We start from the raw sequence: 25,394 nt of genomic DNA, 5'->3' as shown, positions 1-25,394 counted from the left end.
TGATGAGCTTGTTTATCTGAATTGATACCAGCTAGCAAAGAAGAAATGTATGATCTTCAAAGGAGAATTCCTCTGAATCTGTGATTATTTGTCCAAAATTTATAGTTGTCATCACTGTGAAATGTGTTCTTCACCACTGTTCTGTGTCAGAAGTATATATCATGTTATATTTTCATTGGGTACACCATGAGATGAAGCTGTGTAACAAAGTAGACATTTCCTGCTCAACCCCACACTGGGCTTGATCTATATACAGACCCCATACGAGATCTTGTGATTGTGTGAGAGTTCAGCAGGAGCTCTCAGCTAAAGACATAACTGATTATATCAAATTGTCTTTAAATGATCCTTTGTTCATTTCTGGGAACTGTCCAACGATTTTACGAATGTTAATGTTGAGTTCTATCTGGTTTGCCAGGTTTATGGAACATTGCATGCAGGTGAAATTTTATTCAAACCAAAAACTGAAGTCAAAAGTCAAAACAACAACATTAAGTCAATGCTTTCTGAAGGGAAGTTTGAATCAAGCTAGGTAAAGGTACAATTGATAAAGGAAACTCATGCATGCAATCCTGAAGAAAACCAAAGGTGAAGTGAAATTAAGGTCTTCAAAGTTTGGGAGAAGATTTGTAGCTCGGGTGCTTGTTGTTGTGGTTCTATTCGCCAAGCTGGGAATTTATGTTGCAGATGTTTTGTCCCCTGTCTAGGTGACATCCTCAGTGCTTGGGAACCTCCTGTGAAGCGCTTCTGTGATGTTTCCTCCGGCATTTATAGTGATTTGTACCTGCCCCTTCCGGTTGTCAGTTCCAGCTGTCCGCTGCAGTGGCCGGTCGATGTGCTTATTGATTGAATCTGTGGATGATTGCCATGCCTCTAGGAATTCCCTGGCTGTTCTCTGTTTGGCTTGTCCTATAATAGTAGTGTTGTCCCAATACCAGCCACTGCAGCGGACAGCTGGAACTGACAACCGGAAGGGGCAGGTACAAATCACTATAAATGCCGGAGGAAACATCACAGAAGCGCTTCACAGGAGGCTCCCAAGCACTGAGGATGTCACCTAGACAGGGGACGAAACATCTGCAACACAAATTCCAATCTTGGCGAACAGAACCACAACAAAATTAAGGTCTTCTAAGCTAATTTCTACATGTTCTTTTTGTCAGGTAGCAAATAGTACGTACATTGCATAAATTGTATCAATATGTAAGTTTAAAGTCAAATATTGGAAATCTGAAATAAAAACAGCCACTTTTATTTGGATGTGTCTGGAGAAGAAACAGGGTTAAGAGCTGGGCTGTAATATTCATCAGAATATATATCTGGATGTATACCACACTACCTGCAATGTGTAACCATCTTAATGATGTATCATTTACCTGTGTCAGGTTAACAACAATAACTTGCAATTATATCATTGCCTTTAATGTGGTAAAACATCCCAAAATGCTTCAAGGGAGAGTTAACAAGCAAAATATGTCACCAAATCATAGACCAAGTTTCAAGAAATGGTGAGATGGTTTCAAGGAAGTCTTCAAGTCAGACAGAGGGAGCAAGCAAGATGGAGAGCTAGAGAGGGAATTACAGAGTATAGTGCTTATGCAGCTGTAGACATGGAGAGATTGGAGAGATTAAAATCTTATGCCAAGATTGCTGAAGCATAAAGATTATGAAGTTAGAGAGACATAGAATTTTCACGGCCCAGTAAGAGGACCTTCAGCCCATCATGTTCGCAGGGGTCATCAAACATGCACATATTCTATTTCCATTTCCAGTAATTGACCTGTTGCCTTATGTTTTGTTTTCAATTCATTGTCTTTGCGAAACAAAAATATTGGCTTAAATTTGCTTATTCATTCTCATTATGGAAATCCGAATAATAATATCTTTCCAAATAATGTTTAAAAATAAACTTTTTCAAATCTTTATTAAGTAAAATGTTAATCCTATCCTTTATCCTCGCATTTTATGTTGATGCTACAAGTAACAAAGGAATGTTTTCCCTATGTTGCCTTGAGTCTAACAGATGATTAGAAACATGTCCAAAGCTGTAATTTGCTTGAGGCTTTGGATAACTCATCTAAACCCTGAGTGCACTTTGCTATTAAGACATTCCAGACTCATTTTATTCTCCATAATAGTTTTCCATCTATCCCCATTAGTGTGTGGAAATTTCTGCTTTCATTATTTGGGCATTCTCACCAGCTATTTCTCTCAGGTTCATAAATTCACTTTAGGTCATTTACCTAAAGGTTTACCAACTGAATTTTTCAGTACAATTTCTTGTGTGACTTATTATCTTTCATTGCTGATGCTACTCTTTTTATTCCGTGTCATTTAAAGTTAGACTGTTGCTCTGTCTTGTATTTTTCAAGATTATGTGTCCAGATGTGATACGCAGATTGCACTTTACAAAAATAATATCCTGTTTTATTTGAGCATAATTTTCATGATTTTTAATGAAACTGGCAAAAGTTGGCTGGTTATATTATGAATATGATATAGACAGCAATGCATTAGAAAGTTGATTTACTGTAAACACACTTATACCAGTTTACTTATTCTCAATCGATTAATGAGTAACTATGAAATTAAATAAATATCTTTTCAATTTATTTAATTACTGACATTACTTCAAAGAAATAAGCATCAAAATCTCTTCTTACTGTTCCTGTATATCACACCGCCGCATTTGCAAAGACAAACTTAGTGAGAAATTAGTAATATATAGTAGAGTTATATTTTCGGTCGTATAATATTTATATGCAACTCTAACTGTATTTGTCCTTTGGTATTATAAATCATAGTTAAAAATCACACAACACTAGATTATAGTCCAACAGGTTTATTTGAAAATACAAGCTTTCAGAGCGCTGCTCCTTCGTTTGGTAGTTGGTGGGACAGGATCATAAGACACAGAATTTACAGTAAAAGACCAAAGTATCATACAACGGATGCAATGTATTGAATAAACCTAGATTGATTTAAAGTGATTAATCACTTAGAAAGGGCATGCAAATTTCGATTGATTAACATGTGAATCCCAGAATTTCTTTCAAGTCACAGCCCCGAGATAACATAAGGTTTTATCTGAATATATAAAAAGAAGGCGAGATCTCAGTGCAGATAATGCATTAAAGCTGTGTGGTTTGAGTCTGTCTGTATCCCAACCTTGTGTCAGACCGGTTCTATTTCCAAAGTAGGAGTTTATAAAATGTCACAGTGACTGACTGCCTACAGATTGTGTGCTTTTTGAACAAGATAGAATGTATCTGCAAGTGCAGATCTCATTGCAGCAGGGACCCAGGTTCAATTCCCCCCTTGCATGACTCTGTTGGGTTTGCACATTCTCTCCATGTTTGTGTGGATTTCCTTTGGGTGCTCCTGTCTCCTCCCAGAGTCCAAAGATATGCAGTCTAGGAGGATTACCAGGCTAGCTTGTGTGGAGTTTTTCTTCAGATGATTGGTGGTGACAAGATGGACTGAAGGGCCTGCTTCCACACTGTGTTGAGTTTCTATGATTCTAATGGAAGAAGCAATCAGAAGTCATCATCAGAATCTGGTGTGATCACTAGAGACTGCTCCCCAGAGAGTCTGAATTGGAACAAAATAGTAGATGCAACTAAAAATGCCTAAGCATAGGTCCTGTACAGATAGTAAAATGGTATTGCTTAGATCCTAACAAGTCAATAATTAGATTACATGCAGTGACCAACAAACATGAAACCAGTGCAGTGATTCATTGGATTTGTGAACTATTTAAACATGTTTATGTCTAACACATCATCAAACTATGAACCCCAATGCACTCTTCCCTTAAAGATGTGCAGGAGTATAGAGACACTGAACAAAATGCAGCTTTCACTAGAATTAAACAATTTACTAATTAAACAATTCAGTCCAATTAATTGTGACAACTCCAGTTCTGATATATTACAAAGTCAAAAATGAAGTCATCTTTGTTACAATTGTAGTGAAAATAGATTATTAATATTCAATTTCTACCAGTTAACTTTAACGCCTGAGACTTCCAAGGACTAAAAATTGCTTTTAAAAGCTTATTACTGACCTAAAGTAGCTGCTGAGATCACCTGGCAAGCCCAAGCAAGCAACATTGATTATAAAAACTAGCTGAATGGAATTACTATTTTAATCAGGACACATGGAAACGCAGTGAGGCATCAAGAAATTTGTATCACTTGCGTAATAAATGCATACCTTGAAAAGAGAGCAAAAGCAACATAGAATGACAACAGCAAGGATATGAAAATCTCTCTCTCTCTCAATCTCAGAAGAAAGCACTGGTGAAAAAGCAGCTTGGGGAAAAAATACACCATTCACCAAGGAATCAAGGTCATCAGCAAATTTTGTCACTCCTGAGGTAACAGGACAACAACCAAGCAGTTGGGATTCAGGTTTCACTCTCCAACTTAAACTCATAAAAACTTCAAATTAGAGTTGCTTTTATTTTCTTGTCTGTACCAATGTTTTGCCTCCCCTCTTTTTCAAGGTTCTTACCTGAGTTTGTATGTATGTAATTTTGCAATTTCTTATTTTTCTCAGGTTTAATAGGTAATAAAACTCTGATGTCTTTCATTCAAAAAAACATTGGACTTGACATTCCTTCAATTTACTTCTGGTTAACCAAGTGAATTAAACTTGTTCATCCACTTGTGGTTGGGAATCCCACATCAAACCCTACTACCCTCCCACTTAATCAGGGGAGGTTTTGCCATTGCTGAGAGACTTTCATAGGCTCTCCACCAGGATTAAGTGGGATTGGTTACATGATTCCTACCATCAGGGGCTGCAATGAGGTCGGTATGTGGTGTCTTCAGGTGTTACTTCCATTTGAAGGATTTTAGGTACACTGAAGACAAATTCTATTCTCAATTTATCACAATTTTAATCCAGTCCTGATTTGGAGATGCCGGTGTTGGACTGGGGTGAACAAAGTCAAAAATCACACAACACCAGGTTATAGTCCAACAGGTTTAATTGGAAGCACACTAGCTTTCGGAGTGACGCTCCTTCATCAGGTGATAGTGATACGATCGAGCCCTCCACTATCACCTGATGAAGGAGCGTCGCTCCGAAAGCTAGTGTGCTTCCAATTAAACCTGTTGGACTATAACCTGGTGTTGTGTGATTTTTGACTTAATCCAGTCCAAATGTCTTCTTTTAAACTTTGTTCTTGAACTTTTAAAACACAAACAACTGTCAATAAATGTTAATGGAAGATGTAGACAGGTTTATAAAAGCAATTGGCACATAAACATACAAAGATAAACAAAAACTCATCCCCCTAGCTTTTGTTTCCTGTTTCCATAAGCAATGTCACAGACAGATCACTAGGTATCCATGTCCTTGGAATCTGTAAACATAGTAATGACCTCAATGTATTCAATCCTTGTCTTCTATATATACACACACTCCAGAGTACAGCTGGGGCATGGACAATTACCCTGAAAAAGAATTTTACTTTAATCAAATTAGTGCTCAGCAATAAACAATATTGCATTCTCCTGGTTAACATCATTCATAAGTTCGACATGCAATATCAGGTAATCCAATAGCAGAGTCCATCACTCCATGAGCTGCCAACAGCTTTACAGTTCCTTTAAAATGGAGGAAGAATGTCTTGCTGGGGCATTCCTCCTAGTGCCCCCCAGCCCTGTAGTTTAGCAATGGTTTTGTTTAGCTGAATAATTCAGGTTTAATAGAGACTTGTACTGACAGGTACCAGATAAAAGTACTTGAAAATTAATAAACAAAATACAGAGGGATATAAGCTTTGAGGTAATGGCTCCAGTTAAAAATCTGGAATGACTTCCTTCTCAGTTGTAATTTCTTCTATTCTATATGATCCCTTGGGCTGGAACATTTTCCCACTATTTTTCTTTGGATAAGGAATGCTATGGGAGGCAATCCAATGCTAGGAAAAAGAAAATGAGTTGAGACAATTAAATCATTTCTTTAAATAAAATAAGGCTGGAGATGCCTAAAAGGGTTAATTAACTCTTGGTTTATATTGAAATTCCAGCTGACAGCTGTTTGCCTTCATAATTTAACACTTGTTTGGGCTGTGAAGTCAGGTCACCTCTGTAATGACTAACAGACGTCTCTAAATTGATACCCATCCCATTAAATAAGTTCGAAGTCCAAAAACTCTAGAAATACGTTCCCTGGTTAGTAAAATGATTAACTAGACTTCTCCAATGCTATTTTCAGCTGCCAAGTTAAACAAAATGGAAGGAATGTAACTTTCAGCATTTGAAGCTTTTATATGACAGATAAAGGTGATTTTAACAACAATGTGAATGTTCACGACAAGTAAAATTAAATAGCACATTAGTTTTACTAAAATGTATGTGGTAGTTGAAATGCGATCAGCGGAATCATTATAATTGGAGATATATTTGTGGTTTGTCTAGTATAATTAAAGTCAGGTACAGTGGCAACTCTGATATGAATTGTGTGTTCTCAAGATTTACGAAGAGATAGAGCTGAATATACTGTATAGATATATTCAATTTTGGTGTAAAACTGGCATTCTGTCATCCAATTTAATTAGGTGGCATGTTGGAAATCCATCCCTTCTCACAGTTTCCAGTCATAATACAGCTGAATGCACAAAGTCACGTTCTGTTCAAGTTTGTGTGCGAGTCGATGATTTCTAATTAATGTGGCGACATTCAAATGGAATTGCAAGGAGGATCATATTTGCAACTCTCTCTGATCATCTAAGTATCTGTTCATCGTGACCAACCATATTTTTTTGTGGTTTATTTATCAACTAGTTTATTTATGTAACTGCAGCAAAAATAAGTTGATTTGCAGACTGAGTGCCGAAAGCCATATATCTATAAACCTGAACAATGTCATCATAGTGGAAAAGTGTAGTCTGGTAATGAATGGCCAACATGTTTCAAGGAAGATGGCTAAGCCTAGATAACATAGTGAGTTTTTGACACTTTTCTGATGAAGCAGATGAGAAAATGCATTTGATAAGCTTTGAATTTTGAAACTTTCTTGATAAGTTTCTTCATTGGTAATTAACAGATGCAATATAACTTCCAAATTAGGGATCACAGCATAGAGGATATAGAAAACTAGCTTGAAAAGCAGTGTAAGAGATGACTGTAAATATACAATTTTCAGACAGGAATACAGTCTCTCGTTAGTTGGACACAGAGATCTCAAAGTCTGATTGTCAGCTATTATCCTTTATGTCTATAAAACAATAGGAGCCAGGAAGCAGATGTGCCAGCCTCAGTGTCTGATTTTCCAAGCTGCTTTTCCTTTAAGTAAAGTCCCATATTATGTTATTCAATGAAATCATTGGCACGTACGCTGGCTATAAGAAAAGGAGGGTTGGGACACAATAACAGAGGGATGAGTTGCAAATCAAGGAGGGTCTATTTTCGCTGTATGTATCTGACTGATCCTACCTGTGATACAAATGGTCAAAACCAGGCAATGAAGAAAATGTCATTGAACTGGGTACTTTTGATGAGAATGAGTTAATGGAAATGATGACAGAAAGGTTGTTGTCTAGAAACACCGAACATATTAAAACTTAATGATCCTTCCTACTCCAAACTTTTTATATTACTATTACAATTTCAATTAAAATCCATGATTATGCTTTGTGATTTTCGGAGTAGTTTTTAGATTTTAAATTTATTTTCACTGCTCTTAACTTTGCTTTGTATCTATTTAAATTTTTGTACCAAAGTGCCTTTGTACAAAAGTAAGAAGAAAGTAGCTCCTTTTCCAGATCACTGTATAGCTGCAAACCCCCAAAACATTGCCCTGAAAAGTCTTGACTTCTAGTTAGTCTACTTTCCTACAGTAACACTGTTGTACTGAAATGGGCAGCTTTTAGTCTGAGAGGTTGAGTTTATTCTGAATTTTCGGTAGTGTGAATCAGACTACCACACTACATAATGTTGATCATTTTTAAAAATACTGATTGATCAAAATATTGCTTTAATTGAAAATTGGGCTGAAGTCTACCTTTAAAAAGAACCACAGTGGCTGGAGTGCACCATTGCTGTTTATTAATGATGTGCAGCTTAAACATTTTCTTGTATTAATGCTGCCTGTTGTTCAGCAGATGTTAGCACTGCTGGCTCTAATTATAAAATACTTCACCAGCCTCTGCCAAACCACTCCTTTCTTGCTTGTTCCTGACAGCATTTATGCAAATTGATGGAGACTGATTGGCAGGAGAGTCCACCACTCCCACTTTTAGTTTAACAACTATTTTAGCAGTGTACTTTGAAGAATTGAATTGGTATGGACCTTGCTGAGATACAGAGGGATTGAGTTGTGCTGGTGGCTGTCTGTAGACTTAGAACATGAAGTGCAAATTTCTAATCAGAGAAAGGGACTGCAGAATTAAGTTTGCTTCTGCACAGTTTACTGCAATGTGCTGCTGTGTTCTTATCATCTTTCTTTTGCCAATGAGTGAAGCCTGGAAACAAAGTAAACCACGCCTGACATTCTCATATCAAGGTAAAAAATATCAAATGTGTCAAATTTTTCAGAAACTTTGTAAATTTCACTAAGTTATTTCAAGATCACTGTCACCTTATCTTCACAGTACAGTATTAACTCCTAAAGGTCAGTAAGACACTGTGCATGTGTGATGTTACATTGGAAAGTGATTTTTTTGGCTTGACAGAATACAAAAAAAATCTCTTTTTCACATAAATTCTTGTCAATTTGTCATTCAGGGTTTGCTCCAACATTCTGACGTTTCAAAGTTTCCATGAGGTTCTGTATCCTCACAGTAATATACTGATATCAGATAGCAATTTACTGATCAAGTTGTTTTCAGCCTCGGGACCTCAACAATCCAGAGAACAAAAAAAAATCACCTAATCTGATCACTGTTGAAACAAAACGTTAGTGTGAATGGCTTAGATCTTTGCCTGGGCAAGTGACTTGACGTTTTCTGACATTCTGGAACGAATACTGCAAATTTTACATTTATCTTGTGTTGTCAAAGATGTGCATTTTTGTATAACAAGTTCCAGAAGCAATGGAAATCTTGGCTGTCTGGTCAATGGCTCCCTACCATAATGATTAGAATGTGGCCAGCCGGTTGTGAGAAGGAGCAGGACAAGAAATAAATGAGTGGAGATTAAAAAAATGAGCCACCAACGGCATTGAGGCAGATAAAGAAGAAAGCATTGTAAAGGGAAGGATAAGCAGAATAAAGAAGACAGGAATACTCTGACACAGCCTGAGAAGCAACTGATCCCATCATGTTAGTCAGTAATTTCTCCCAAATATATAAAAGACTCTGCATATACAAAAGATTTGCCACCGAGAACACTTATGCTGCATGTCAACTGTTCTTTCCATCCCCATTCTTCTGCTACTGTTGCTAAAATTAACTTCACTTTACACCATGGCTACTTTTAGTTTTAAAAGGGTCAAGTCATTAAAAAGTCCTCAAACAGTCTAAAGGTTTGGTGGCTACACTGAGTGATAAATGCATGCATTATGAGTCTTAAACCTTGGAAGCAATATTTCAGCTCTCAGCTTTATCCCAGAATGAAACCCTTGTTCACATGCATGCCTTGACATGTGTTTTACTCATTACGCAAACTATAGCTCACATTTTAATACACATTATTAATTGGAAACTAAAGAACAAGTTGCAACTTCATCTGGCATTCAACCCGGACGTATTGAATCAAATTAATTGAAAATATTGTACAACTTGTCAGGCTCAATGCAATGCTTTATCCTCAGAGACTGGTACAATGTTAGCTGTCCTCAATCTCCAAAATGAATCCCTCTTACAGAAGGCTTGTTGGGCTCCATATCATGAGGGAATAGCCAACTGATTTGAATATAAATGCTTTTTCATCTTTGAAACTGAGGGAAAAATAATGGAAAAATAGGTTGCAAACCTGTCCGGATTAAGTGCCACATTTCAAAAACAAAATCTCCTTTTAAAATTAACTGCTTTCTTAATTGCTCTCTGTCTCTCAGACTTAAGCCCAGATTCTATTAGCATTCCTTTTGTTCTCTATGCCACAAACCATGTTTGGAAAATAGCAGTGCTTGGCATTCTTAGTCCCGAGTGCCGCAGTTCGGATTAGCGACCTCCACCTCAGCAACAGATGTCCCTGCAATAATTATACAGAGGAAGCATTGCTGTTGCCAATGCAGCCACAGCCCTCTCCACCTGAGTGTGACTCAAGTGTGCTTTACCCTTTCACAAATACTGTGCACATTAGCTTGTAATATTATACCTCCAAATCGTCAGCATAGAAAATAGGTCTTTGTTAGTCAATTTCATGTCTGTAGCTTTACTCAAAGGTTAGTGTTCCTGTTGCAAATCACAGTAAATTGTCATGATGTGGAGGAACTGGTATTGGACGAGGGTAGACAAAGTTAAAAATCACACACACCAAGTTATAGTCCAGCAGATTTATTTGGAAGCAGTAGCTTTCAGAGGGCTGCTCCTTCATCAGGTGTTCACAACCAGTGCTTCCAAATAAACCTGTTGGATTATAACCTGCTGTTGTGTGATAAGTAAATTGTAAGGCATAATAGAGGATTCTTCCTCTGTCCTTCATCCACTATCCAGAGCTATGCAATCTCTATATTTGCCAGATACTAGACATTGAGCATCTGTTACAGGTCTGGAGAGAAGTGTAACTTCAAGGCAAATGCATGAATTTTAAATGTACTGTTGCTACTGACAATTCAGGAGGCACTCTGACCTTTCAAGGAAATGCAGAATCAGTTACAAGTGAAGAATTGCCTAATATACACGCAGCCTACTTTATAAAAAAAGGATGAAAATATTTATAAAGTTGTAGAATGTAGCAATGTAGTTCTGCTTTGAAGAGTTTTTGTGATATTTTTTCTTCAGAAGTGCTCCACTTCTGTTGCTGCTTCCAAACTACAGGCAATTCCACTGTCAATGCACATGTTTAACCACACAGTTTACTATCGTTGTTGGTATGATAGAATTTAGAATGAAACCAATTCACAAACCACAGAATATTTTCCCACATTATTCCATAAGCTTAGAAAAAATGTCTCTGATCCTACCAGTTTATTTACTAACATACTGAGAATGAATATTGTGGAATAACTGCCAACCATTCATTCAGATTTCTAACGTGACGTGATAATTCTTCCTTCAGTTGTTGAAGAATTAATTCAATTGAAGAAAAGCCATATGTGGTATCTGATTAACATTACTGCTTTGTGCTGGGGGTGGGGCAGAGAGGTGGTTGAACATATTTTGCCTTTGTCTTTTTCTCATCAAACATCATTGCTATTTTTAAATCCATCCAGGAAATAACCTATTAACAAAAAGATCTGATAAATGTTCCATGAATTCAAAATCTAGTCTGTAGTGTTTAATTATTCATGTATTCATTATAAGTAATATTTCACTGCAGTAGCAGTTTGTTATTCATAATTACATATTCCAGTAAAAAGCAAAAATGCAAGAAGAAGAATATTTCCAACTGGTAGTCTGATTCTGATTAACTTTATACAAAGCTCCTTGTGTAATGATTGTAAAACATGTAGGCTATATTCATGAAGAATCCCTGTATTCACTTTTTCTACCTGATCTGCCAAAGTGATGTGAACTTTTGCATCCAACAGTGTATTTGTAAGCAATAAGGCAATATGCCCAGACAGACCCATTGTTTCTGCCTCCTCCTGATGCATAGAACTTATCTCTTCTTACCTAACCCATTTTGTTCTCCTTTTGTCTAGACCCTCCCCATTTACATCTGCGAATCCTCTGACGCTTTACGTTAGTTTCAGAATTACCCATCTGCGGGTTCCAGTCGCTTTCTGTTTACCATGGACGAGCAATCCCTTTACACATCCGTCCCCCATCAGGATGGTCTCAAGGCTCAGGATGGTCTCAAGGCTCTCCGCTTCTTGGGAAAAAAGGCCTGAACCGTCCACATCCACCACCACCCTCATCCGCCTGGCCGAGTTCATCCTCATTCTAAACATCTTCGCTTTTAACTCCCCTCACTTTCATCATGTCACAGGTATGGCCATTGGGGTACCCACATGGGCCCCAGGTATGCCTGTCTCTTGGTAGGGTACATGCAACATTCCTTGTTCCAGTCCTATTCTGGACCCCACCCACAACTCTTTCTCCGGTATAGTGATGATGACATCGTCTATGCTGCTTCCCTGTCTCATCCAGAATTGGAAACGTTTATCAATTTCTCTTCCAATTTCCACTCAACTCTCACCATTACCTGGTCCATCTCTGATTCCTCTCTTCCCTTCCTCAACACCTCTGTTTCCATTTCTGGGGATAGCCTGCCACTAGTATCCGCTACAAACCCACCGACTCCTACAGTTGTCTTGTCACACCCTTCTTCCTGTAAAGACTTTACTTCATTCTCCCAGTTCCACCATCTCCATTGCATCTGATCTGAAGAAGCAACTTCCACAAGAGAGCCTCCGAAATGTCCATCTTCTTCCTCAATCAAGTATTCCCCAGCACCATAGTTGACAGAACTCCCAGCTGGGTCTGACCTATCTCCCTGACTTCAGCCTTCACCCCTCTCTTGTTTCCTCCTCCTTGTCTTCACCTACTGTCCCACCAGTATCTACATCTGTAGAATCATTTGCCACCTCCAGTGGAATGTCACCACCAGACACATATTCCCCTTCTGGAAGGACCATTCCATCCTGGACACTCTGGTCCACTCCTCCTTCACTCTCAACACATCCTCACAATCTCATGACACCTTTCCATGCAACCACAGAAGGTATAACACCTGCCTATTTACTTACCCTCTCCTCTTCACCATCCAAGACCCCAATACATCTCCCAGGTGAACCAGTCCTTTACCTGCACTTCACCCAATCTACTCAATCTACTTCACTCGCTGCTCACAATGTGATCTCTTCTACACTGGGGAAACAAAGGCCACTTTACAGTCCATTAGCCACTCCTTTGTCTGTCCAACTGTTTTTCTCTCTTAGGCTTATTTGCCACCTCTTGTTTACTCTCCCTCCCCTACCCCTAACCTCATCTTCTGTATAAACACCAACATTTTCCTAGCTACCATCATTTTTGAAGAAGGATCACTGGACCCAAAACAATAACTCTGATTCATCTCCACAGATGCTTCCTGACCTGCTGAGCTTTTCCTGCAATTTCAGTTTTTGTTTCTGAGGTATTATATATGTTAGTGCTGGTCATATAAAGAACTAGCTGTGGATAATGTAGTACTGAAAGATTTAACGAATACTAATTAGAGTTCCTCATACCTTATAGTCTCTTCAGTGTCTGGGCTAATATTAAACTATTCAGTTACAAACAACAGCACACTTCCATCAGCATCTCATGCTTTAAATGACAACAATTAAGATGGAGCTTGAAATGTTTAAAAACTCAAACCATGTGTCACGATACGATGATGATATGCCTTTTAGGTATACTGCATACTTGCTGATACATACGCAACATTGCAATTGTTTAAATATATGTCTTGTCATATACTTTATTGTGGTTCTGGAAATGTTATTGCATTGTCATAGAATTAAAGTGGTTTACAGCATGGAAACAGGCCATTCAGCCCAACTTGTTCATGCTGCCCAGTTTTCACAATTAATCTAGTTCCATTTGCCTGTTTGGCCCATATTTCTCGAAACTTATACCATCCATGTACCTATCCAAATGTTTCTTAAATGACAAGATTGTGCTCACCTCCACCACTACCTCTGGCAGCCTATTCTAAACACTCATCACCCTCTGTGCGAAAAAAACTGCCCCTCTGGACCCCTTTCATATCTCTCTCTTCACACCTTAAATTTATGCCCTCTAGTTTTAGACTCCCCTATCACTAACAGGTAGTGAGATGTTTTGAAGACTCTACAACTATTCTTAACTCTCCATGAAAAACCGTTTTTGTGTGCACACATCTCATCCCCAGAGTTCTCTTCAGTAAATGCCCTGAACAGAGAGGCATGGAAGAGAGAGGAAAATCTTGATTCCATCAAAAGGGATTGTTATTCGACATATTGTGTTATCAAGAACATAATAGAAACAATAACACAGGAAAACAGGAAATCTGTCCTCAATAGGACAGACAGCACTTGTGGAGAAAGGAACAAAGGTACTATTTTGAGGTGAACAAAATGAGGAATCTATAGAGCAAGAAGATGAGAGGCAAATGGTGGGGTAGGTGTAGGGAAGTAGGAGGAAAGGGAAAGAATTTGTCATAAACTGGAGGGCAGGGCTAATTAGCTAAGGAAAGGAATGATTGTGCAAGCAAAAAGAGATTAACAATGGGAAAGTGTAGCAAAGTGAAGGGTCTAGAGGAGCTGCAAACATAGCAGAACAACAGAAGGGAAGGAAAAAGTGGACTTTTGGCTGTATTAAGGCCAAGAAGAGATGAGAGTCTATGCTTGTTGCAGGAATTCCTTATAAATACTCGACAAAAGAAGCAGTCTTCTTAGTTTCCACTGTCAGCACTTCTCTCAGAATCACTTTTGATTTCCACTCTATCATAGAACATTCTCTTTAATTCTAAGCTCCCCCTCCCTGCCCCAACTCCTCCATTCCCCTTTTTCAAACTGCATTTGCTTAAGATCTATTCATCACTAACGTCTTGCAGGTCTGATAAAAGATTATCAACCTGAAATGCTACATTAATTTCTGTCTCTGGAGATGCTACCTGATGTATTAATCGCTTCTCAGAATTTTATTTCAGATTTGCGTAAATTGTTGAGAATTTATTTTTGCTCATCGATTTAGTCAGATGTGTATTTTCATCTGTGCAAGTGATTTTCAATTATAAAACCAGACCTTGACTATTGCTGAATATGCTTTCCAAACATAATTGACATCGAAGTAACGGTTTTTCCCTGCCCTTGCCCTGAACTTATCATCTTACTGCAAATCCAAAATTGAACCAATAATTTGAGTATCTGAAAGACCTTAGTTTCTAACATATAGAACAAAGAGTTTACAGGTCAAAAACTGCAAAGTGGCTGTACTCACACAATTTACTAGGACCATTGTGTTGTCATGTTGACTGCAAAATGAGTATTTACTTTAAGTGAGCTTCCATTCCTGACCCATCCATTGTGTATACAATGCATTTTAAAAAGAACTGTACTCTGATGTGTTGGGTGGTCTGAGGCAGGATAACTGCAAGGCACTATATTTAGCCTCAACCTTTCACAGATCAGCAAAGAGATAATCACTCTTGGTTATAAACATTGTTGAAGACTTTATGTATGCTTGTGCAAATGAGATTACATTGAGTTGTAAACATCACAGGGCAACCCATGGCTCACTAAAGGGGTAAAACAATGACTGCAGATGCTGGAAACCAGATTCTGGATTAGTGATGCTGGAAGAGCACAGCAGTTCAGGCAGCATCCAAGTAGCTTCGAAATCGACGTTTCGGGCAAAAGCCAAGTAAGTGCATCCAGGAAAGTTGAAGAGGCTTAGAAACAGTGAGGGAGAGAGGGAGCGAAAAGAAATATTCCTGGATGTTTATTTAATGTTGCGCTGATTTTTTGGGTTGAGATTCTGTATAAATTAGATTAGATTCCCAACAGTGTGGAAACAGGCCCTTCGGCCGAACAAGTCCACACTGACCCTCTGAAGAATAACCCTCCCAGACCCATTTCCCTCTGACTAATTAATACACCTAACACTATGGGCAACTTAGCATGGCCAGTTCACCTGAACTGCACACCTTTGGATTATGGGAGGAAATCAGAGCACCTGGAGGAAACCCACGCAGACACTGGGAGAATGTGCAAACTCCACACAGTCAGTCACCCAAGGCTGGATTTGAACCTGGGACCCTGATGCTGTGAGGCAGCAGGGCTAATCACTGAGCCACCATACCAAACACATTTTAAATAGTCTTCTCAACAAACTTTGAGAAACTGGTTTAAATTCCTATATTTTTGAAATTGCTTGCAAGCTAATTGTTTTTAGTTGCCTATAAATGTTATTATTTCATAATAATTATTTAGTATCATAGAGTCATAGAGATGTACAGCATGGAAACAGACCCTTCAATCCAACCCGTCCATGCTGACCAGATATCCCAACCCAATCTAGTCCCATCTGCCAGCAACCGGCCCATATCCCTCCAAACCCTTCCTATTCAGATACCCATCCAAATGCCTCTTAAATGTTGCAATTGTACTAGCCTCCACCACTTCCTCTGGCAGCTCATTTCATGCATGCACCACTCTCTGTGTGAAAAAGTTGCCCCTTAGGTCTCTTTTATATCTTTCCCCTCTCACCCTAAACCTATGCCGCCTACTTCTGGACTCCCAGACCCCAGGGAAAAGACGTTGCATATTTACCCTATCCATGCCCCTCATAATTTTGTAAACCTCTATAAGGTCACCCCTCAGCCTCCGACACTCCATGGAAAACAGCCCCAGCCTGTCTGTTTCCATGCTGTACATCTCTGTGAGTCTATGAACCCTTTCAAGTTTCACAACATCTTTCTGATAGGAAGGAGACCAGAATTGCATGCAATATTTCAACAGTGGCCTAACCAATGTCCTGTACAGCTGCAACATGACCTCCCAACTCCTGTACTCAGTACTCTGACCAATAAAGGAAAGCATACCAAACGCCGCCTTCACTATCCTATCTACCTGCGACTCCACTTTCAAGGAGCTATGAACCTGCACTCCAAGGTCTCTTTGTTCAGTAACACTCCCTAAGACCTTACCATTAAATGTATAAGTCCTGCTAAGATTTGCTTTCCCAAAATGCAACACCTCGCATTTATCTGAATTAAACTCCATCTGCCACTTCTCAGCCCATTGGCCCATCTGATCAAGATCCTGTTGTAATCTGAGGTAACCCTCTTCGCTGTCCACTAAACTCCCAGTTTTAGTGTCATCTACTGCTCTGCCTTCATCAATCCTCTTTGTTACTTCCTCAAAACAACTCAATCAAGTTTGTGAGACATGATTTCCCACACACAAAGCCATGTTGACTATCCCTAATCAGTCCTTGCCTTTCCAAATACATGTATATCCTGTCCCTCAGGATTCCCTACAACAACTTGCCCACCACCAACATCAGGCTCACTGGTCTATAGTTCCCTTGCTTGTCCTTACTACCCTTCTTAAACAGTGGCACCACATTTGCCAACCTCCACTCTTCTGGCACCTCACCTGCGACTATCAATGATACAAATATCTCAGCAAGAGGCCCAGCAACCACTTCTCTAGTTTCCCACAAAGTTCTAGGGTACACCTGATCAGGTCCTGGGGATTTATCCACCTTTAACCATTTCAAGACATCCAGCACTTCCTCCTCTGTAATATGGACACTTTGCAAGATGTCACCATCTATTTCCCTACAGTCCACATCTTCCATATCCTTTTCCACAGTAAATACTGATGCAAAATACTTGTTTAGTATCTCCCCCATCTCCTGCGGCTTCACACAAAGGCCACCTTGCTGATCTTTGAGGGGCCCTATTCTCTCCCTAGTTACCCTTTTGTCCTTAATGTATTTGTAACAACTCTTTGGATTCTCTTTAATTCTATTTGCCAAAGCTACCTCATGTCCCCTTTTTGCCCTCCTGATTTCCCTTTTCAGTATACTCCTACTTCCTTTGTACACTTCTAAGGATTCACTCAATCAACCCTGTCTATACCTTACATATGCTTCCTTCTTTTTCTTAACTAAACCCTCAATTTCTTTAGTAATCCAGCATTCCCTGTACCTACCAGCCTTTCCTTTCACCCTGACAGAAATATACTTTCTCTGGATTCTCGTTATCTCATTTCTGAAGGTTTCCCATTTTCAAGCCATCCCTTTACCTGCGAACATCTATCCCCAATCAGCTTTCAAAAGTTCTTGCCTAATACCGTCAAAATTGGCCTTTCTCTAATTTAGATCTTCAACTTTTAGATCTGGTCTATCCTTTTCCATCACTATTTTAAAACAAATAGAATTATGGTCTCTAGCCCCAAAGTGCTCCCCCACTGACACCTCAGTCACCTGCCCTGCCTTATTTCCCAAAAGTAGGTCAAGTTTTGCACCTTCTCTAGCAGGTACATCCACATACTGAATCAGATAATTTTCTTGTATGCACTTAACAAATTCCTCTCCATCTAAACCCTTAACACTATGGCTATCCCGGTTTATGCTTGGAATGTTAAAATCTCCTACCATAACTTACCTATTATTCATACAGATAGCTGAGTTCTCCTTACAAATTTGTTTCTCAATTTCACTCTGACTATTAGGGGGTCTATAATACAATCCCAATAAGGTGATCATCCCTTTCTTATTTCTCAGTTCCACCCAAATAACTTCCCTGGATGTATTTCTGGGAATAATCTCCCTCAGCACAGCTGTAATGCTATCCCTTATCAAAAATGCCAATCCCCCTACTGTCTTGCCTCCCTTTCTATCCTTCCTGTAGCATTTGTACCCTAGAACATTAAGCTGCCAGTCCTGCCCATCCCTGAGCCATGTTTCTGTAATTGCTATGATATCCCAGTCCCATGTTCCGAACCACGCCCTAAATTCATCTGCCTTTCCTGTTAGGCCCCTTGCATTGAAATAAATGCAGTTTAATTTATTAGTCCTACCTTGTCCTTGCCTACCCTGACTGTTTGTTTGACTCGCTAGTGGTTGTGTTTGGAAGTTGGAAGTTGTGTGCTCTCCTGGCTGGATGCAGATGCTGTGAGTTATGTTGTTCCTTATATATTTGCAAGGACAGTTAATGACATCATAGAAGAGAAAAACAAAGAGGGGGAGGCAATGGTCTTGTGGTTTTATTGCTTGAGTGTTGACCCAGGTTCCAAATCCACCAGGGCAAATGGTAGAATTTGAATTCAATTAAAATTCTAATGATGACCATGAATCTGTTGCCATTTATTAGAAAATCTCATCTGGATCACCAATGTCCTTTAGGAAAGGTAACTGTCATCCTTATGTGGTCTGGCCTATGTGTGACTCCAGACCCATGACAATGTGATTGACTCTTAACTGCCTTCTGGGCAATTAGAGATGGACAATAAATGCTGGCCAAACCAGCAATGCCCTCGTCCAATGAATGAATTAAAAGAAAATAGGACTGGTTAAGGTAGTTCCAAAGTTTTGCATGGTTCTGATTTATCCTTTGAATTTCTGGCGCCAAAGTGTACCTGAGTCCTTCCTTGGCCACTGTAAGCGTAAGGAGTCATTTGTGAACATGAAGACTATCTTGGCTTTCAAAGTATCCCTTTGTTTTGTATCTTGGCCAGGAGTTGTCCTATGACTAACATTATTAAAATAGAGTGGAGCCATAGGGGTATCAATCGGCTGTCGTGTTTCTTGGGACACAGGAGCAACTACACTTTAAAACTACTTGTTTGATGGCAAAGCAATTTCGGACATCTTTAGGTGATGACAGATGTTGCATTCTTGTCAGTCTTACTTCTGAAGAAAAAGTATCTGAGAAGTTTGTCTGGACAGCTCCGCCTTTCATTGTGGTTTAATCTTGACTGGTGATATACCCCCAGAATACATGAAAACAAAGGTAATAAAACCTTCTGTATGTGGCACTGATCAACTTTTTGGGGATCTGCTAAGCAAGAAAACAACAGGCAGCACGCTGATCAGCTGTTTAAGGGTATGGCAAGTAGGGGAGCAACTTCCAAAGTACACAGTCAGTTGTTTCAAGATGCAGGGAATTGAGAATTCTAGAGGTTTACATACAATGCTTATTGTGGGGAAGCAGCAGTTGTTGGAATCTAGAAGTCAGTGAAGAAGCATTCCTTTATGTGTTCTATTTTGTTGCTAGAGGTTTAAAAGCTACAATAGCATGACTATGAGAAACAAAGAAAGAGGCACCGTGTTGAGCAGAAAGGGATGCACATTGACTGACTTCATTTTTTAAAAAAACTGAATGGATGTAATATTGCATGCTGATTTCATTCCGATCAATCAAGTCCTCCTTTACTGAATGTATTTGGAAGATTTGCTTCATGCGCTATTTGGTTCCCAAGAGAAAATAAATAACAGATAGAACAGGGAAACACACAAGAAACATTATACGTTTTTACTTTATAATGGTTACACTTATGAGGAATATGTGCTGAAAATATCCCATCAAAGGCCACCAGCATATGGTAGTTGTGACACCCAATGCTGAGAACTAATTAGACAAAAATATCCCTGTACTACCCTAGGGGGAACATTCAAAGATATTTATTTCTGAACATCTCTTTGTAAGAACATGTTGCTTCATGAATGGAACATACTTTCCAATAGGAAACGAGAAATCAAACAGCAATGTGTACTCAATTTGAATGTAATCATCTGCAGCTTGTACAGTTATAGTAGGATCATAGAAAGACAGGCTCTTGGCAAAGTTGTATGTACTACGTCAAGATGTTCTGCATTTGGAGCTCAAAATTACTGGTTGGCAAGTCTTTATACCACTACTTACTGAAAAATTTATTTAACATTAAGGCTTGGAAAATAAAGTCTCTTAATCAATTTGAGACAAATTCAGATACCATGTTTATGTCGACCTGAAGTAACCTTCATACAAGCAGCAGAATACAAATGTCAAGTCATTTGAAGTGCCCTTGAGGAAGTTGCAGATCTGTTCCAGAAGATAATTTAATTCCAGTTCAGAGTAATGTGAAACTTCAAGAACTCCACTGAATCAAAAAAATAATAATTTTAATCTTTTGAATGTGATGGAGATTACATTCCTGGCACCACTCTGGTACTTCTGATGTAATTGGTGAATGGAGGTTTGGATAAATGCTCCTCAGTCCTTGTGTCTGGCCAGAAGCAACAGTATATCTTGTGTCGGCTTGTCCTGTGTTGTCCACTTGAGGTCTGGTTCCTGCAGGGTAATGATATTTTAGGTAAGTTGATTATCTGTGGGAATGAATTGATCTGAGGGTATTTTGATTTGTTTTCTGCTTTGATCTGTGCTGGTCAGGGTAGGTAACACTCCTGTGTTTGTTAGGTTATGGGTTCAAGCCCTGCTTATGAGATAGTAATGCATGACGTCGACTGGCATTTCAATGTGCTAGTGATGGAATGCTGCACTGTTGGTGGTGGCATCTTTTGAATATGACATTCAAACGATGCTCAGTCTCCCTCTTAGATGGATGGAACAGAAACACATGCCACTTTCTGAAGAAGACCAGAATAGTTCTCCTGTTGCCCTGACTACCATTCATCTCTGCACTGATACTAATCTATCAAAAACAAGTTACCTAGTAAGTTACTTCACTAATGTGAACAAGAGCTTGCTGTGTTCAAATTGGTTGCCAGAATACAATGATAACTGCAGTGTAAAAGTAGATAGTTGCTGTGAAGTATTTTGGGACATACTGGGATCATGAAAGGTTCTATTTCTTTCTTTGTATTTAAATATTTATCTAAATTAGGGAGGTTATAAAATGGAAGCTTGGAATAAAACAGTGGATCAGAAAAGTATGTGCATATTCCATTGATTAGATTAGATTAGATTACTTACAGCGTGGAAACAGGCCCTTCGGCCCAACAAGTCCACACCGACCCGCCGAAGCGTAACCCACCCATTCCCGTACATTTACCCCTTTACCTAACACTATGGGCAATTTAGCACGGCCAATTCACCTGACGTGCACATCTTTGGACTGTGGGAGGAAACCGGAGCACCCGGAGGAAACCCACGCAGACACGGGGAGAATGTGCAAACTCCACACAGTCAGTCGCCTGAGTCAGGAATTGAACCCGGGTCTCTGGCGCTGTGAGGCAGCAGTGCTAACCACTGTGCCACCGTGCCGCCCCATGTTGCACTGTAGTATGCTAGTGTGTCCCACGTGTGGAAATATAAACAGCACTTTAGACATCATTCTAATACTCGATTCACAAATCTTTTCAAGTTGCATTTGTGAAAAAAGAGTTAAAGTTGAGGCATCTACACTAAAGGTCCATAAAGCTGCATATCATCAAGAAATGTCCTAAATATTGCAGACAGTTAGAATATGGATCGGTTGGAGCATGTCTATGAATTTAATGAAATCCTTTGTTGATTCTAACTGGTGAATTGCCTAATGCTATGTGTGCATTGCTGTGGGAAATCTCATAAGCTACAGCTCAAACATAATGATTGAAACATTCAACTTTTCCCATTCAAACAACTGCGTGCTCAACAAAGGAAATTTTCTTCGTGGAAACCATTCCACCTATTTATAATTTGTGTCTGTTTAATATGAAGAACAATTGTAAAATCAAGCCTGACTGATTTCTTCAGCCCTTAATATTTATTTCACTTAGTTTCCTTACAACAACCTTGAAAATGTTACCCAGGTGTTGCCTTTTAAAATTAATCTGACAGCACCGTCTGGTACAAGTAGGAGATTCCATTATTGTCGGGACAAGTCTATGTCAGTCATGAATTCATTGGGTCAGTAAACCTCTGCAGCACCTGTGTGCAATTTATTGAACAATTTTGAGACTTGTAACTAAAGTTGGTTAGTAGATTTGGGGAAATAATCCGGTGCACATATGGCCAATGTTAGCTTAAGTTTGACACTCCTGAATATCAAATTAATTCTGCGAGACAGACTAAAACTTCCTATTGATCAATATTTCTGTAATATGTTGGATTGATGTAGAACTATGCATAAAAGGCTTCTTATCTTGATGAATGTAATCCTTTTTGATTTATAATTCACTGAGTTTTTTTCTTCTGTGCTGAAGATTCAGTCTGCATTTGAAAAATAAACTCTAGCTTTCCCCTTTCCAAGTCCACACAAGTACAGATGTTTCAGCTCACAGGCCTCTTGTCATAATCCCCAGAATCAAGCAGTGTTATCATCATACTACCAGTGATATAATCTTTTAAAACATGTGGAAACTATCTTAATTGCAAACTAAAGTGAAGACTGACAATTCTTACTCTAAATTCAGTTCCAAAGTCGAATGTTAGTTGTGTTGTATACAGCTGGTTAGTACAAATTGTTACTTCAAATACAGTCACAACAGTACATAGGTGGTTGAAAATATCTTTACAATTTATGCACACGGCTTGAGCCTAAAGGAAGAGTTAGACCAGGTTTCCTGAATTGCGTCATGTTTAAATATTTGTTCTAACATGTCATTATTAAGTCTGCATTTGATGGGAGATTGGTTAAACAGTTGAGAGCATGTGTTTATGACATGTTGAGAAAATTAAAACCAGCATCAATGTGGGTCAGGGTTTAGGTATTACTCTTGGTGCGAAACATCTTTAGGATCAAATGCAGATGTTTAATTGGTAATGGATACTTTTCAGAAATTGCATAATTTATAATGAAATAATCTGTTACCACCATTAACCCCATTCCATGAGTTTTGACATTTTTTCTCCTCGTGATGGTGAATCATTCTGAGACCCTGAGCAATCTACTCTGTCACATTTTTAAGTTATTCAGATACACTGAGGCTATCACAGCCCGTCTCACTCATGCTCCTGCCTGACATCTTGTGCTTTCCCAAAGGAGGCAAAGAGCAGAGATCAGAAACCAGAACCAAGTCTAGTTTTCTTTCCACACTAGCCTAGGGACGCTCCAATTGTCACCCAGGCTGAGATTAAATAAATCAATACAAACCAGAAACCACACTTGGGATCTTCCGAATTTGTATAATCCAGTTTCTCACCACACAATCCATTTTCTCACACAGTTCTTGACAATACCCTTCAGTGTTCATTTTTTCTAAAAGCAATTCATGCAAAATCTATGTAACAGTGTTCTCCTTCTCCCCATTTCCTTTTGAAAATAGCTTTTCTCAGTGTTTAGTACTGCTGCCTCACATCAGTAGGAACCTGGGTTTGATTCTAGCCTTTGATAACTCTGTGTTTGCACGTTCTTCCCGTGTCTGCATGGATTTCCTCTGGGTGCTCCAGTGTTCTCCCACAGTCCTAAAATGTGTGGATTTAAGTGGATTATCTATGGTAAGTTACCCCATAATGTCCAGGATGGTGCTGGCAAGATGGATTAGCCATGGAAAATGCAGGGATACCAGCAGAGGATGAGGAAGGGGGGGACTGCATTGGATGGTCTGGGCTGAATGGCCTATAACTGCAATGTAGGGATTCCATGATCTGTGCTTCATTATTTTCCAGCATTCTTTCTGTTGCATCCACTGCTGGCTTTCACCTTAGTTTGGCTAAAATGCCTCGAGCATTGACTTATTCATGGGTATTATTGATGCTCCTCGGAAAGTAGACATATTTCTGTGGAGAAGTACTCCTTTCTAATTTCCAGTGGTTGACTTGCTTCAGAAATCTCCAACAGATTGAAATAATTACCCAAAAGTCGCTAGCAGGATCAAATCCCTCAGGATTGGAAAACTATGGCCTGGATATATACCGAATTGCGCCAATCCAATTCCGGAACCTTGTCCCCATTCCAGTTTCTGATTGCTTTTCCTATATGTAGCACTCCCGCTCCTGTTGGTTGCATTTCGGATGTATTCAGTTGAAATCCCTTCAGTTTTGTGGATAGTGTCATAATTAAATACATGTACTTCAGTATGAACTCTAATCCCATTATTGGGGGAGTGAGGGGGGGTGTGGTCACAAAGGAAAGAGTCACATGGTCACTTGGAGTTCCTTCCTTAACTGACGGAGAAAGGCAAAAGAAGTGTGAATAGTTCGACTGTGTATTGCAAGGCAGATGTGTTTTCACTGTGATGGTTTGTACAGGATAGAACCCTGTATGTTGATAATTACATTCACAAGCACTATGCAAGTGATTACTTATTTTAGAGTTTAAGTGCTCTTTTGCATTCAAAACTGAAGAAAATGCTGCTTCAAAATGTTAGTGTCATGATTTAAATTGAAAAAAAACTTCCCTGTCAATTAGTGAGGAAACAAAATCAAATACCTGTCACTGAGTGCGTTGGTTAACGAGTCATCTGCTGCAGTTTAAGAATTGCTCGCATTTTTTTTCAATGTCACTGAGTTGCAATGACTTCTTTCACTAGCTATGACCATTCAGCATACTTGATTGAGTTTCAAACAGTCTACAAATGCCCATGTCAATAGAAGGCCGTATCAATATTTGATTGACAGTTTTAAGATGATATTAAAGGATTAAGTGTCATTGTGGTCAGTGAAAGTATGCTCATTTACTTTTACAACAATTTGACAACTTTAAGCGATTTAGATATTTTAAAACAGTTTCTTTGTACAACTGAATTTTGCATTTTGATTGGTTTAAATTTAAATCACATTATTAAAAGTTTATTTACTTTTAAATGCGGTTGAAAAGGTCTATCACAGTGGAAACAGGGTGAATATCAATGGATGATACATTGCAGGGGGGCGCAGGAATAGATGAAATATAGGGTGGCATGGCAAAATCTGGATTATGCAGGAAATGGATGGAAAGTA

The 25,394-nt window shown here is 39.0% G+C and overlaps 1 protein-coding gene across 2 annotated transcripts in view; it reads left to right on the top strand.

The window, feature by feature from the left end:
* The first annotated feature begins 8,274 nt into the window (after positions 1-8,274).
* Positions 8,275-25,394, top strand: part of LOC140467312 (semaphorin-3D-like) — an 89,073-nt gene continuing 71,953 nt past the window's right edge. For both annotated transcript variants that reach the window (XM_072563590.1, XM_072563589.1), the window contains exon 1: positions 8,275-8,517. In XM_072563590.1, coding sequence (XP_072419691.1) covers positions 8,361-8,517 — 157 coding nt within the window. In that variant the 5' untranslated portion in view covers positions 8,275-8,360. The remainder of the gene's footprint in view (positions 8,518-25,394) is intronic.

This window comes from Chiloscyllium punctatum, chromosome 45 (genome assembly GCF_047496795.1).
Source record: "Chiloscyllium punctatum isolate Juve2018m chromosome 45, sChiPun1.3, whole genome shotgun sequence".
Taxonomy (NCBI): Eukaryota; Metazoa; Chordata; class Chondrichthyes; order Orectolobiformes; family Hemiscylliidae; genus Chiloscyllium; species Chiloscyllium punctatum.
The sequence above is the reverse complement of the archived record's forward strand: the minus strand, read 5'-3'. Positions and strand labels throughout refer to the sequence as shown.